Source organism: Phalacrocorax carbo, chromosome Z (assembly GCF_963921805.1).
Source record: "Phalacrocorax carbo chromosome Z, bPhaCar2.1, whole genome shotgun sequence".
NCBI classification, from domain to species: Eukaryota; Metazoa; Chordata; class Aves; order Suliformes; family Phalacrocoracidae; genus Phalacrocorax; species Phalacrocorax carbo.
In genome coordinates, this window is record NC_087548.1 from 74789908 (window position 1) to 74805163 (window position 15256).

At 42.9% G+C, this 15256-nt stretch overlaps 1 protein-coding gene across 1 annotated transcript in view; it reads left to right on the forward strand.

Annotated features, from left to right (window-relative positions):
• The window catches only part of SNX30 (sorting nexin family member 30), a 54702-nt gene that overhangs the window by 23995 nt on the left and 15451 nt on the right, over positions 1–15256 (forward strand). Inside the window, exons 3-6 of the mRNA XM_064439653.1 lie at positions 3753–3863; positions 7525–7683; positions 9828–10023; positions 10687–10886. Of these exons, the coding sequence (XP_064295723.1) occupies positions 3753–3863; positions 7525–7683; positions 9828–10023; positions 10687–10886 (666 nt within the window). The remainder of the gene's footprint in view (positions 1–3752; positions 3864–7524; positions 7684–9827; positions 10024–10686; positions 10887–15256) is intronic.

A 15256-nucleotide genomic window follows, 5' to 3' on the forward strand; every position in this document is an offset into this window, starting at 1 on the left:
GGCCATAACGCATTAATTTCTCCAGGAGGAGGCTGTGGGGGACCGTGTCAAAGGCCTTGGAGAAGTCCAGGTAGACAATGTCCATCCACTGCCCGCCCCATGTCAACCAGGCAAGTCACTGTGTCATAGAAGGCCACCAGGTTTGTCAAGCACGATCTGCCCTTAGTGAAGCCATGTTGGCTTTTCCCAATCACGTGCTTCATTTGACTTGTGATGGCCCCCAGGAGGATTTGTTCCATAATACATCTTTGTGCTCTTCAGAGAGACTGATGTGCAGTCTATAGGGATTTTTTTATCAAGCAGATCTTTCTGAAGGAGGGGGAAAATAGAGGTTATGATTGCTATGTAGTCGTCTCTCCCAAGGGAAACATAAGTAGCTGTACTTCTACCTTCACTTATGTTGTACTTTCTAGGGCAGCAAGGCTGCCTTCTGTGCTTTTTCCCATGGAGGACTGAACAGCTGTGTGCCATTCCTCAGTCATGCAGTAGCTCTGTAGGCTTGAAGGGAGAGGCTTTCAAACCAGTCAATACTGAAGTGGAGGTCTTGTTTTCTTTTTCCTGTCCTCCTCCTGCTTCCAGTGGATGCGTTGGGTAGACTACTTGAGCACATGACACAGCTTGATCCCTAGAGAGGAGCAGGTTTAAGTGCTATGATCTCTTTTTCAAACAGGCTAAACTGCAGCAACCAAAACTCTGAAATGCTAAGAACACCAACTTTCCTCCTGTCCCCACTCCGCCATTCTTCTCTTTTTTCTAGTTGAAGGTTTTTGTGCCAGTTGTAAATAGTAACATGGAGGGAAACCTATAATCAGATCTAGTAAGAGGCTAGAACTAGGGTACAAAAATACTTTCATGTAGTCATCACAGGCTAACTTTAGGCTTGGCTGCTAACTCCTTTCAAGAAGGACAAGAATCTTATGCAAAACCAAGACTTGGTGATTGCCTTAATATTGCCTCAAGTCAAAACTACTCCAACAACAGAGGTAAAAGTGTGTGAAACCCTGCCTGCTTTCCAGCAAGTAACACTGAGCCCAGAATACTGCAGTGCTGACTTACTGGAACCGTGCTGGAGTCTTCAGTAAATCCCTGGAAATGTCTTGCCCATTATTTTTGGGAAGCTGTGATCTGCCACATAAGTTTCTGAACTTCATTTGGGAGAGACAAGGGTCTTTGCAAGATGAGATTTATGGATCCTACTAAGAAAGCAGGAGGAATTAAACTGTCGAAACCAGACATTTCACTTACCATTCCTGGACAGTGGCAAGACCCTCTTCCCTTTTGTGTGCAGTCAGGAAAAAATAACTTGTGCTAAGCTAACAAACAGTTTGAGATCCAAATTCTTTCAGCGTTAGTGAGGTGTTGTTAAAACCTTGAATGGCCCTTATGTTCTGTCCAAATAGTCTTTGAAAAGCTTATTTGCTGTTCAGATTTGACAGCCCGTACAGCGAACACTGAAATGCTGATGACTATGATGTATTTTCATTTGCTTCCCTCTGGGGAACAAAACTTCATAAACGGAAAACTTTGCAAATCTGCTTGTGATGTAGTGATGTAAAGGCAGCAGGAGCATTTTGCTAGAGGTTAATGATAAATAAATGCAAAGTTTGTGCACTGGGACTTACCCTGCTTTCCTACTTGTAGACTAAATAGTACCTATACAGTTTTCCTTAACTGTTAGCAGAAAACTGGTTAATAAGGTTCTCACTGCTCACATATGGGAGTCTTCACCTTCATCCTTGTGTTACTGGATAAGGTACTGTAGTGCCTGATTACTCTCATTCACTCACTGTCAGATGTGTTTTGAGATGCCTTTGCCCGGTCACAGCCAGTTCACAAAATTCCATACTACTAAATCATTACCTCTTCCCTTCCCCACATTTCAGGTTGTCTTCTGCAAGGCTGAGGCATAGCGGCCCTGTTAGTAGAACAAAGAACAAAGCAGTTAGCACCACTGGCTGGCGGCTATCAACAAGTGTGTGAATTATCTTGTTCTAGTGTAACATTGTTCATCTCCTACTGAAAACAAGTGAAAATAGTTCATATGAAGTCTCAGATGTTTCATTTATAGTGTCGCATTCTAGCATGTTAAGTTGGTGTTACTCTGAAGTGTAGCTGCGTAAAGCACAAATCTGCAGTGGATATCTAGGTCTTGGTAGTCCCTCATCTACAAACACAACTGCTCCATTGGTAAGCATTCATTATGTTAGTCTATGGACTAATGTACGCATCTCTTATCATGGCTAGTAGGTTAAAGGAGGGAGGTGGTGAGCTTGATTTCGTCTTCTTGCTGTCTCTCTGTGCCTTCCTTTTCTAGAAACAAAACAATTTCATTAGGTAATATCACATTAGCATGCTGTTTCTAGTATGCTAGAGCTACTGGTCTGTTGATAGTGTGTTAAGACTGCTGACTTCCCTCTAGAAAGAGATTTCTGGCATAGAACTTGTGCAGGTTCCCCAGTGGGGATTGGTGGGAGTAATGTGCAGTAACTGAAGAGTTGGAGCCATCCGGAGAGCAAGTGAAGAGGTAGATCACATTTAAAGGCTGCTACTTGGATCTCTCCAAATACGTGGCAGTTGCTGTCAGTCTGCAAGTAAATGCAAAATCTCTGCCGGAATTTAGCAGGTGGTTGTAGCAGCTAGGAGTAGCAAAGCAACCTAGTGCTGGACTTGGTGCCAGTTCAAAGCTAGGAGAGCTGGTACATTCCCCAGAATGCAGTGATTTTGATATCTAGTGTAGATGTGTAGTGTGCTGGAGCTGCAGCATCACCTCCGTTGCAAGATGGTCTTGAGACTGTGAGTAACTACATATAGCTCTCTAGGCTTCTGTGAGCTGTGCTTCTTGGTGGGACATAATGATAATGGCCACCTACCTTCTAGTCAGGGCAATCGTATACCAGGCTCTTTTGCAGAGACTCCTAGTTGGTACACAGTTTCATTAGTGCATTTTGGCAGTTGCAATACATGCTGTGCAAGCAGCCCCATGCAGTCACCTTTCCAGGCTAGGGACTGTTAAAGGTCTGGACAAAACATTTGCTATCAGTTTCTCTGTACTTGCCTTCTGTCTCTAACTTGTAACGGCAAGTCTAACTCCTTGCCTAAAGAATGAAAACTTCAAAGATTTAACTTTATGTACTGATATCTCTAATCAGGCATACAGACTGATTTCTTCCTCTCAGAAATCAACAAAACCTGTCCTTCAGCAAAGCTAGCAATGGCTTGTGTTCTAATCTTTTTGCTGTGAAGTATAAGCAGCCTGTCACTTCTGGAGTATGGGGCAGCGGTGAAACCGTTTCTCACCCACGGTTAATGCACCTCATAGAATAAAGAAGTCATTAAATATCTCTGCCTTTAATTCTTGATGGCGAAAACAGTCTCATCCTTGGATTGAAGGTCTTTTACATTCTTCCCCACAGTTGTAACTGCCAAGAGATTAACATGGTGCACAGTACTCTCCTCTCCACAGACTCTTCCCACAAAATTTATCTAAGCAGAACATGTAATGAAGTACAAATAGATCTTAAGAAAACATCAGCTTCAAGTAATCATTTTTCTTATCACTGGCTTTCCCACTGCTTGAAAGTCCAGAGGATCCTTATCTCATGCTGGCTGCAAACACGATTTTGGGGACAGATTCTGTGTGCAAGGTGTGTCTGGCCTCACCCTTGCCAGTGATGGCTGTACTGCATTTTCTGCTAAGCTCTGAAGTGAGAGGTTTTGGTGCACACTAAGCGTATCCTGTTCTTCTTTTCCAGACCACACGAGCAGAGTTTGATTTGCCAGAGTATTCTGTCCGCCGGCGGTACCAAGACTTCGACTGGTTGAGAAACAAGCTGGAAGAGTCTCAGCCAACGCATCTCATTCCTGTAGGTAGTAAGCAAGAATCTGCTGTTAAGGACAGCAGATCTGTCTTTAGCTGTCCTTCTGTGCCTGTCTTCTAAAGGGTGATATTTTGGTGATATGTCTCTTTAGATTTCAATACAGTACTTCATTTTCTTCTAGTGGAGTGGGAAGAGCTTCCCATTCTTGCGTGATTATGAAGCTTAGACTTGTCTTGGCTGGCACACCTGAGAGGTGAGCTTTGGCAGACTCCTGTAGCGGTAATGTGCATGGTGACTACACTTGTGGCATAAGTAGAATGGCTTCATCTGTTTGCTCAATTATTGTATCTAGATTTCTGGGTATCTGAGGCTTATGAAAAGCCACACAGGTACTTCAAGTCCTAGTCTCCATCAGTTTTCAAGACGGCCTCTTGAGCTGGTTTTAAAGAGAATATCTTAACACTATTTGTGCTAGAATTTAAATAGCACAGACTTAGAAATCTTAGCCTCTGGCTTCATAGCTATTGCATGCCTTCAGTAGGCAGAAGTTCAGCTAATCTCATTAGCCAAACTACCGCACCCCTTCTTGTCGCTGAAGCTGCCAGTCTGACCACCTTAGACTGCTTAAGATCGGAATCAAGCTCTTCAGATCACACATTTTTCATGGTGTAGAGGATGCAAAAACATAGGAAGCCTGTGAGGTCACCACCATCAGCTCTCTTGGACAGAGAAATTGAAAAAGGCCTGTAGGAGGTGAATTGTGAAACGGCAACAATGCATACCTTAGCTTGGCGATCTGGGATGGGAGGGAAGTTTCTCTGCTCTTCATCCCTCAGCAAGGACTAGGCTATGTGAGAAGTACTTAGTTAGGCTGTTCCAGGGTAGAGAGCTATTTAAGTCCTAAATTTCTCTGGAAATTGTCTCTAAGTGGAATAATATCTCAGTCTCTCAAAGATAAGAAATACTTCACAAAATCATGTGACACCACTAGCTGGCAGCAACTGTGTTTACTGAGGGGTAGGGAGAAGCGAAGAGGGAGAGTGAGCTTGCTGGGGTAAGCTGGAGACATAAGATTAATGTGTTAGCTGCCCAGACCCTCCTTTCTCCCTCCCTGTTCTCCAAACAGCTGGAACCAGCGAGGTTAAGCTTCTACAGATTCTTCAGTGTACTAACAGGCTGCCAGTCCTGCCTGAAGGCTGCAAGGCAATAAATAATAGTCTAGTAGCAGAAGGTGAGTCACAGCCAGCAATCAAGCTGCTTTGCTGTGGCCTGGAATTCATCGCACACAGAACAGGAAATTTGGCACAAGCGGCTCTAATACTGGATGTGAAAACTGGCTGCGGAGCAAGGCAATCTCTTAAGTGCTTCTCTTCTAGAAAATTTGGGAGCATAAGGACATGTTGCCTTCTTTTATCTGGCTGTGCACAACTTAGCAGTTATGGAATTTCCTACTAATCTCCTCCATGCAGTGTTGCGGTGGGGAGATTGCTGAATCCTTTCTGTATTTATTGCCTAGAAGAAGTTACAGGCAGTTTCAGGTGCACTGTGATTCAAGTGTATTCTGAAAGGATGTTTCAAGCCAATCTAAGAGTGTCTGTATTTGTAACTGGAGATACTGCAGTCCCTGGAGACCTTCTACCTAACAAAATACCCAAAGGGAGTTTTCTTCCTAGTCTCAGTATAGTGACTTTCTGTAACAAATGATGTGTCTTCTCAGTGCAGCAAGCCATGATAGCCTACGCTTAGGAGCTCAAACTAAACTGAATATGTGTTCCTCTTTTGTTACTGATTTCTACTTTTAAATTATCTGAGACTTACTCTAATCTGTTCTTCCAAACAATAGTAAAAACGCTCTCAGATCTGTCTCTAGACTAGAAAGATAAGCCTAACATAACCATGGATTTTGTCTTTGGATGGTGATGTTTGGACACTTGATGCCATTTCTGACTGCAGTGAACTCTGCTCACATGTCACAGCAGGGAAAAGTAGACTATTAAGCTGGAAGGCTATAAGGTAGATAAGTAATACACAGTTAAAGCAGGATATCAGTTGCTAGCTGTGTGTACTGACTACTTGGGATGGACCTCCAAAGTTCTAAAACACAAAGGACTAACTACTGCTATAGCTAAAACCAGGTTAAATGGCAGAAGTCTCTGTAATGGAGAGGTACCCGTCTCTAGGTCTCAAATGCTCAAACTTTAGTGACTATTCGGTGCCAGTTTGCATGTGTTTGGTTGAACTAGGGTTCTTTAGTCTTCCAGCTTGTCCTTTTCCTCCTGCATATGGTGCTGAGGTAGTGACTTCCTAAACTATAAAGCTGCTGCTAAAGTTTATAGAGCAAGGGAAGAGAGTTTTTCTTCTTCTCTGAAGGCTACTGCACTAAGCATTATTATTCTGAAGAAGTCTAATTAGAATGTACCTTACACTGGTTTAACTAGACTGACCGATCTGAATGCATAATAAGTCTTAAGTTACAAGAACTAAATACAGTGGTCAAAAGGTAGATGTGTTGCAGCTAAGTCATGCTGGGTGTGTTTTTTAGGAGGTGCAATCTTTATGTACGTCCCACATGATCAAGGGTATGGTAGGAAAGTCATATGCATATACAATTTTGTTTTTTTAATTACTTTTGTCACAGATTTCAGGTGACAAAGACTCTTTGCAGAGGAGAATCCTGATTCCTGAACTGAGTCAAAATGGCTGTCATTGCTAGTGTAAGAGTAAGCAGATTATGTGTCTGGGTGGACTGTTTCACAAGAATAAAATGCAAAGCACAATTTTAAAACTGATATTAATCTTAGAGTCCATGCTATTTGGAGAGAACAAAAGCAGTTCTAACAGTAGAGCTGAGACTAACCATGCTGAAGGTTGAAGAGTGACCTTCTGTCTGAAATGGTACTTTGAAGTCTGGAGTCTAAGTGTAACGGGGGGACTGCAGAATGAGCAAGTCTGGAGGCAGAATTGGGCTTACATGTTAAGCTGAACCGTAGACATGAAATTGTGGAGTGAAATAGGAATAAGATAAAAGAGTGGATATGATGACAGACCTTTGTCACTTACAGAAGCGTGCTCAGGAATGCTGGCTATGGTAGATAACAGTTCGCAAGCGCTTCAGAAAGGCTCCACCCTGGACTACTTGAGCATCTGCTGTGTCAAGCTTGCTCATCTGTCTTTGCTCAGTGTGGTGCTATCACTAAGCCTATCAGCCCTCCAAAGAGGGCCCTGTCCAGGAGCTCTAAACTGTTCAGAATGAGAGGGGGAAGAGGTAGAATTAAGTTTTTCCTGAGTTTCCTTGGACTGAGCAGCTTTGCTTCTACAACATGGTGAGGTGTATGTGTGCCCATTACTGTAGTGAATAGTGTGCACCTCTGCTGACATCTCCTTCAGAGCTGGAGCTTGAACATGAATAGCAGTAGGGGGGAGCACCCTAAGCTATGCTAGAAGTACTTAATGTGAGTACTGTCTGGGCTTCACTGGTGTTGGCTCTCAGCTGAAGCCACTCAGTAGAATTCCTAGTAGTAGGCCAGACCAGCTAAAGGGTATTTCAGAGCAGGGTTTGCGTCCTGTCTGGTGTATAGTTTCCATTAACAAGCATTAACACTTCAGTTCCTTTAAGACTGGAATTTGATTGCTTTCTGTGTTTCTAAATAGCAAAAGCAAGTTTTTGGCCTTTTGAATCTTGTGCATTTTGCTTGTTTCTTGGCAGCCTCTTCCTGAGAAATTCGTGGTAAAAGGTGTTGTTGATCGCTTTTCTGAAGAGTTCGTGGAGACAAGGAGGAAAGCATTAGACAAATTCTTGAAGAGAATAACTGATCACCCAGTGCTTTCTTTTAATGACCACTTCAATGTGTTTCTCACAGCCAAGGTAAGCCAGTAACTTCCAAACAGGGACAACAGAACAGGCACCTTTGCAGTCTGTTTTGTAATGAAGGTTAAAAGGGATTAATAGCACTACATGTGTAGGTCAGAACTTCCCCTAAAATACCAGAATGTTGTTGGGGACCCAGATCGTTGTGTGTGGTATACCCCTGTGTGTGACAACCAGATAAGTTCCCTTTGCTTGAAGGGAGGGGTGGTATGCAGATTTACAAATTTGGTTCTCCAGACCTGCCAGTTTTGTAACCCTGTGTCTAGAACATACTTCTCTGATGCAAGAGAGGTTCAGAATTTAGGAAGTTGTAGACTTTGTAAAACCCTCTTCTGGGGAGGAGGGAAGTGGGGAAAGAGGAGAGAACTCTCTTGCACAAAAGCTTGCAACTTACATGGCTTTTCTTGTCTGTGGCTTCTATACTACCTGCTCTTGTTGCCCTCAAAACTAAGTGTAAAGACCTCATTCTTGTTTGTTCTTGGTCAACAACTTCATGCTCATCTTCTGTGTGACTCATCCAGCAACAGTGCAATTTTCTTTGGCTCTTTCTTAAACTGCATTTTAAATAAGACTAGGAGGACCTACAGTCATGCTTGGGTTTGACCTGATAAGTGAGGAGAGCTGTAAAAGCACGTCTTTCCAATGTCATATTACGTTAGGTCACTCAAATGTGACACTTAATTTGAGCTCACTTCAGGCTTATGCTCTGCTTGCTGGTAATGTGAGACTCAATCTCCAGTTCCCTCTTACTTTACAGTTCCCTCCATGGTGAACTGGACTGTTGAAACAAGCCAGAAATGCAGAATTTGTTTACTGTCTTCGTAGTCATATAGCTCTGGTCTGCTTTTCAGCTGTCAAAGCATGATGCAACTTTTTAGCTGCTTCGTCATCTTCTCCCACCCCTGTAAAATGGATGGTAAGGGCTTTATCCTCAGCCCTTGGTAGGGCTTTCTTTGAGAATACAGAGCATCTAGGGAGGCTGAGGGACAAGGACACGTGTTCTTCTGGCTGTCTGTAGTGTTGGAACTTACTGTATTGCAGCAGTGGGGTGTCAGTTCAGTGTGCTAGGACTTCAGGATTTAGTTACTGCTGAAAGTCTTGAGACCACCTCCTGGTTGAAAAAGAGAAACCAACCTTTCTTCAAGTTCCCTGTTTGGACCAGTAACACCAGAATGTTTGAGAGCGTAAGTGAATAATTTCATTAAAGGGTCTTTTTCTGATGCCTGCTTACAGGTAGAACTTAGGACAGGTGGAAGGCAAGAGTCAAGGAACCACTGTGTTTCAATGCAGATATAATAAAAAATTATAGTAGCTGCTAAGATGTCAGGTTCTCTTAATCAGATTTGTTTGACTTTAAGTACCTGGAAAGAATACCATAGTACATGTTTTGGAGATGGCTATTGTATTTTTTTAAAGAACACTTGAGCTTTTAGTCTAGTCTGTAATACCATGTTTTGATTCTTGACCTCTACATGTGTACTTGGTTTGAAAATATCCTCAGGCTGCATAGCATAACCTAGTTATAGCTCTTAACCCTGTTTTGAGATGTTGAATAGTGACCCCTGCTGGAAGCAGTTAAATGCAAAATGGACAGTGTTTTGGCTAACTAAAACCATTTTTTTCTGGTGTGCTGTCAGGGTGAAATCCCCTGAAGATTGTAAGTGAACAACCTTGTTAACACAGATTGTCTGAATTCAAATGTGTAAGCGCTGGCAAGGAAGTTTAAACTTTCTGTGCAGGCAACATGGCTACATCTGTCCCAGCCTGAGCTGCAGTCTGCCTTGCAGAGAAGCTGTGCTAGTCTTCCCATGCTCTACTTTTTCTGCGTGGAGTCTTCCCCTGCATCCTATCTGATCACACAACTGGTGTGAGGAGGCGGCTGACCAAATAGGGATGCAATATGTAGCTCTGTATTAGGTCATCAGAGCCAGCTGATAACTTATCTCTGTATGGAGGTAGTCTTGAAACTGTGCTCAGCTGTACAACTTACACAAAGTGAGGTTTTCTGCAAGGCTGTGGGTCACATGTAATCTCTTGCCTTCACAAGATTTGATCTTGACTGGAAAGTATCCTTCACTGTATTAGTCTTTCAGCATGTAAGTAGAATATTTCTGAGCTGGTTTGGTTTTTTAACTTTCTAGGATCTTAATGCCTACAAAAAGCAAGGAATGGCATTGCTGTCGAAGATGGGGGAGTCTGTCAAATACGTCACAGGAGGCTACAAATTAAGAAGTCGGCCACTGGAGTTTGCAGCCATTGGGGAGTATCTAGACACATTCTCTCTAAAGCTTGGTACCATTGACAGAATAGCACAACGGATTATCAAGGAACAGTTGGGTAAGGACACAAGATCCTCTACCATAATACTTCATTCTGAGTGCTCTGTGTCTTGTTCTGGTTGATGGCATGACCGAGACAACTTGTGTCAATGATTCTGGCCTGTAATGAGCCACACAGAGAGCAAAAACTAATACCTCTAGCAGATTTAAAACAGGCCCAAAGCCTCACACAGTATCTTATCTTACCTCAACTCACCAAATATTTTTTTAAAGTCACTTTTGTTATACTAATCTACTTTCTTACTAGAGTTATTTTTTTTGAAAGGCTTTTGCAAGGAGGGGGAAAAAAATCCCTGTAGATTCCATCTGGAGGAGTACAGATGGAATTCCTATGCGAAAATAACTTTTACAGACCTGTCTTAGCAGAGTGAAGTTTTATGTGTTTAAAAAAAAATTACTTTGGCAACTGCACAGATGCAAGTGCCTTTGTATTGCAAGCGTACAGGAATGGTCAGTTAAGTAGGAGGCAACTTGGACCTGTCACCTGGCAGTCATAAAGCTCTGTCTATTAAGATGCTAATGCAACACAAGACTTGACTCCCGGGGGAGTTAATGTTTGCCAACCTTGATGCCTAGTTTCTCTTGTTTGGCTTGAGTGTCTGCTGTTCCTTGTGCCTCACTCTTACTCTCTTCATCTACTTTTTCCATCTGCCTCTTGCAGAATACTTGGTGGAACTACGAGAATATGGACCTGTTTATTCAACCTGGGGAGGGCTGGAGGTTGAGCTATCAGAGCCACTGGAAGGGGTGTCTGCCTGTATTGGGAACTGCTGCACAGCTCTTGAAGAACTCAGTGAAGACATGACAGAAGACTTCCTGCCTGTGCTTAGGGAATATATATTGTACTCAGAGTCAATGAAGGTAAAGAGAGCCCTGTGACAGAAGGCATTTGTTGTGTTTGTATGGAATGATGTATCAGCGAGTTTATCCTTTCTAACAGTGAGAAGGGTTCGTGGTGAGAAAAGTGGGGAAGTAAATAATCGATGAAGTAGGAGGAAGTTTTCATAATCAAAACAAAACTAGTTTAGTAGCAGGGTGCTGCATGGGTAGCATTACCTATTTGCTCTGCTATTCAGTCAAGCTAAGGTCAGTTATGCCAGGGTACACACAAAGTGTTGAAGAGTTGCTCCTTCATCACAGTGGCAGGTGGTACTCTATAGATGTCCTGTGGCTGCCTAGAATCTTCTTTGTGAGTTGTTAGACAGTGAGCTGTGGCTCAGCTCTTGACTACTGCATCACTGTCTGGCCCTGCAGAAAAGGTAGCATTAGCAGCTTCTGATGCTTGTGTGTAGCAGGTTTGGGTGGTTCCTTTTAGCACCACGTGTCCAAATGACAGACACTGCTTCCTCTCTCATCCTCATGCTCTAGCCAGGCTGTGTCTATTGTAAAGTTAAGCTCTGCATACCAGGTAACTGCTTAAAGGTGTTCTGTGACTCTTAGTATCTCTAAGAACTTGATATTTTATTTGATATTTTCTTATGCAGAAGTAATAAAAACTAGTTCTGTGCGGTTTTTTTTAAGGAGCATTGCATGGGAAAAGATTACTGAGTTAACTGCACCGAAAACTGAAACTGAGGACTCTTGTTCAGCTGTTAGGGCTTTTCACCACATGCCCATGCTATGGTATGTTATTAGCAGTCCCTCTGTAGGGTACTAACAGATAAATTCCTTCTCAGATATTTCCACTTGGAACAACTGTTATAAGGCTATGGTATGCACTTCTTTAGAGAGCTAATACCTTGTTGAAAACTGCAGTCTGAACATGGCAGTTCGTCTCCGTCTTAGGTGTAGGATGATTAAGATTATCAAACTGAGAATTGAAACGCTTACTTGCAGATTTCTTTTCCCAGCTTCAGGTGGCTAGTTGTATGGCTCCTGTCATGCCTGGCTGAAGTATTCTTGCAGAAGGCTTACACTAATTCTCTGAGTATACTCTGCTTTCATAGTCATGGAATTGACCCCAGCATAAGTGAGGTGCATTTCCTTTACAGGACTATTAACACCCAAGTATTGCTGGAACACCGTGAGTTATAGCTGGAAGCCTTGGCCCAGGGTGTTCAGACTTATCCTTATTCTGTAGGAAGGGGGTGTATATATGTACTTACAAATAAACAGAGCATGAGGCTAGTGGTTAAAGCTTTTAGGCCAGAACATCTGGCTTTTGATGCTACAAATTCCACAGCCTACTAGAGGTGGCATCTGAAGTGGCAAGCTGAGTTGAGAGGCGCTTTTCACAAATGTAGTGGGGGAAAAAATTTTTTAAGCTAAAAAGCAAGGGTTTCTTCAGCTCAAAAGGTACTTCAAGCAGTTAAATACCACTTAATGCAGGTAGAGTGGCATTAAAGACTTGCAGCTAGGCTACCTGTTGGCTTGGAGACAGCCCTATTCTAAAAGGGCTCTTGTCAGATGACAGCAAAGACAGTAAGTGCAGTCTCCAAGCCAACAGATAGTCTAGCCGCAAGTCTTTAATGCTGCTTTCCCTGTAGTAAGTGGTGTTTAACTGCCTGAAGTACCTCTTCAGCTGAAGAAACCCTTGCTTTTTAGCTTAATTTTTAGACTATTGATTTTCTAGTGCCCTAAAGGATTCATTCTCCCTGTCATTCTCTGGTAATGAACTGAACATACTCATTGTGTTGGTGCTTTGGAACTGGCTGGATGTAGAAACCATACCTGCAAAATAGTATTTAATAGCAAATAAGGATTATGCTGCTTAGTGTCCAGTTTGGGCATCTCATTAGCTTTACTCTCTCTGAAAATCACGAATAAAAACTATTGCTAGCCATGGCAGACTGTTCCTAATTTTCTTCTCTCCCAAATACCAAGACTAGAAACTCTCAGGTCATACCAAGTGCAGATTGCTTATGCTAGAAAATACCAGTCTGTTGCTATTTCTGCAGTAAGCAGCTACAGAACTAACTTTTCAGACTCCATAAAATTGAGTAAGTAAATGTAAAGGGAGCTACTCCTGGAGTGCAGGAGGCTTTCTGCTGAAAGGGCTGTACTATTCAGAAGCAGTGCAGTCCTACTCATCAGCTGCTGTGAGGCCTGGCTGTGAAATTAAAGTCTGTTTTGGGCTTTCAGAGCACAGATTTTTTTATGGGATACGTGGTGGAAGGTAAGTCTTTAGGTACTAGGAGTTCAGTGGAACTTTGATAGCTTTCTCTGCTGCACACTGTACCCCAGGGATAGGTATCGGAACTTGACTTATAGAGCAATCTCTAGCTGGGTGGATGTCCCTCAGAGTAAGAACTGCCAGGTTATCTTCACTCCTTTAGAGATGAATGTTCACCTTGGTGTCTTCAGGAGCACTGTTGTACCTGGGGGTGGCAGCCTGAGGGAACTGCACATACGGAGCCAAAGCCTAGTAGTTCTGGTTGAAACAAAAGTTGGCTGATGCCAGGGAAGCCCTGTCACTGGGTTGATTTGAAAGATTTGCAGAAGTGGAGGGGCGGATGTTGTGGACTTGAGTTAAAATGTCTGCTGCTAGTGTCTGGGAGAGACCTTTTCTAAAACACAGGCCATGCATGATGGCCAGATGACACCTTGAATACTGGTGCAGTGAGGCCAGTGTCAACAAATGTGTGGTACCACATTTTTTGTGGTACACTGGTGTTCCCCAGGAAGGCAAGCGCAGAGAACAAACTCTGCTCTATGTAATTTAGAGCTGATATTAAAATGTTATATGAACTCTGTATGCTTAACACTGCCAGAAGGGCTTATCAGATGATGCGATCCCCAGCTGTGTGCTTGGACATCACTTTTAATACACGTTTAAAGCAAGCACCACATGAATAGCTAGCTGTCTCTCTAAAGGCAGGTGGTAAATAAAGGATCCTCTTGTGAGGTTTAGTTGTGGTAGGAAGCTATGTGGTGTACAAATGGCATAGGATTGCAACTTGAGAAAGGAGCCTAATGGCAAACTCCTGAAGTTCCTTCAGATATGGGCCAAGGTGAAATGTTTCAACTGAATACAAAATGGAGAAGGACCTGCCTCACTGAAAGCAAGCTAATGCTAGCTTGTACAGGGACCAGTGGTTTAGCGCTGTCCCCAAATAACTGAAATGTGGTGTGTGAGTTTTTTGTTTGGTGTTGGTTTCTTCCAGCTTGAAAACTTTTTTAAAATTTTTATTTTCAATTTTTTTTTCTTTCTAAGTGAGGCCTTAACTAGCAAAAGTATTGCATGGGCTGTGGTAAGTCTGGGAATGCTTGGTACAGATCTTGTTGGAGGAGCTGCTGAAGCATTAATGCATTGGTCAACAACTGAGAATAGGGTGCCTGGAGGTGCCAGGAGAAGCATTGCCTTTCACTTATGGGACAAGTGAAAGGGAAGGCAATATTTTTCTCATCACTTACAGCCATTAATGGATACTTAAAGCTGAATTCAGAAGCATATTGTTAATGGTTCACAGTGGATGGACTTGGAGTAATAATACAACTGCCCTTTGAATCTAGTCTGCTGGTACCTGTTAATCATTGGCTACTCTTGGTACAGATCCAGCTTACTGCACTAATTCCAGGCTCCTAAAGGCTGAATGCCATTGCTGGAGGTAGTTGGTTTTTTTCCGAGAAGAAATGTCAGTGACTCAGGTTCAGGAGGCAATACAAAGTAGAAATATGTGTTAAATCTCTCAGGCTTTTGTTGCACTGAAACTCAATCACTTAAAGGCTATTCCACATAGTTGCTTAGATTCCAAAGGGAAGGGAAGGTTGTGGTTTTTCAAGCAAACATGACCAATGCCATGCTTGCATCCTTTTTGGGACAAAAGGGAGGGTTAAGCTGTTGGAGGTGAATTTTTCAGTTTTGCCCCCCCCTTTTTTGCCTGAAAAAATAGCAACTTTGTGGATGGGGCACCATTCCAATTTATCATGGACTGAGATTTGTAGAATACGTCAGTGTCACTCTACCCTTCAAAAAGGACGAGGATCCAGGAAACTATAGGCCAGTCAGCTTCACAGCCATCCCTGGAAAGGTGATGGAGCAGTTCATCCTGGAGGACATCTCCAGGGATGTAGAGGAAAAGGAGGTTATCAGAAGTAGTCAACATGGATTCACCAAGGGAAGATCATGCTTGACCAGCCTGATAGCCTTCTATGATGGCATGACTGGCTGGGTCGATGAAGGGAGAGCAGTGGATGTTGTTTACCTCGACTTCAGCAAGGCTCTTGACACTGTCTCCCATAAATCCTCATAGGTAAGCTTAGGAGGTGTGGGTTAGATGAGTGGACAGCGA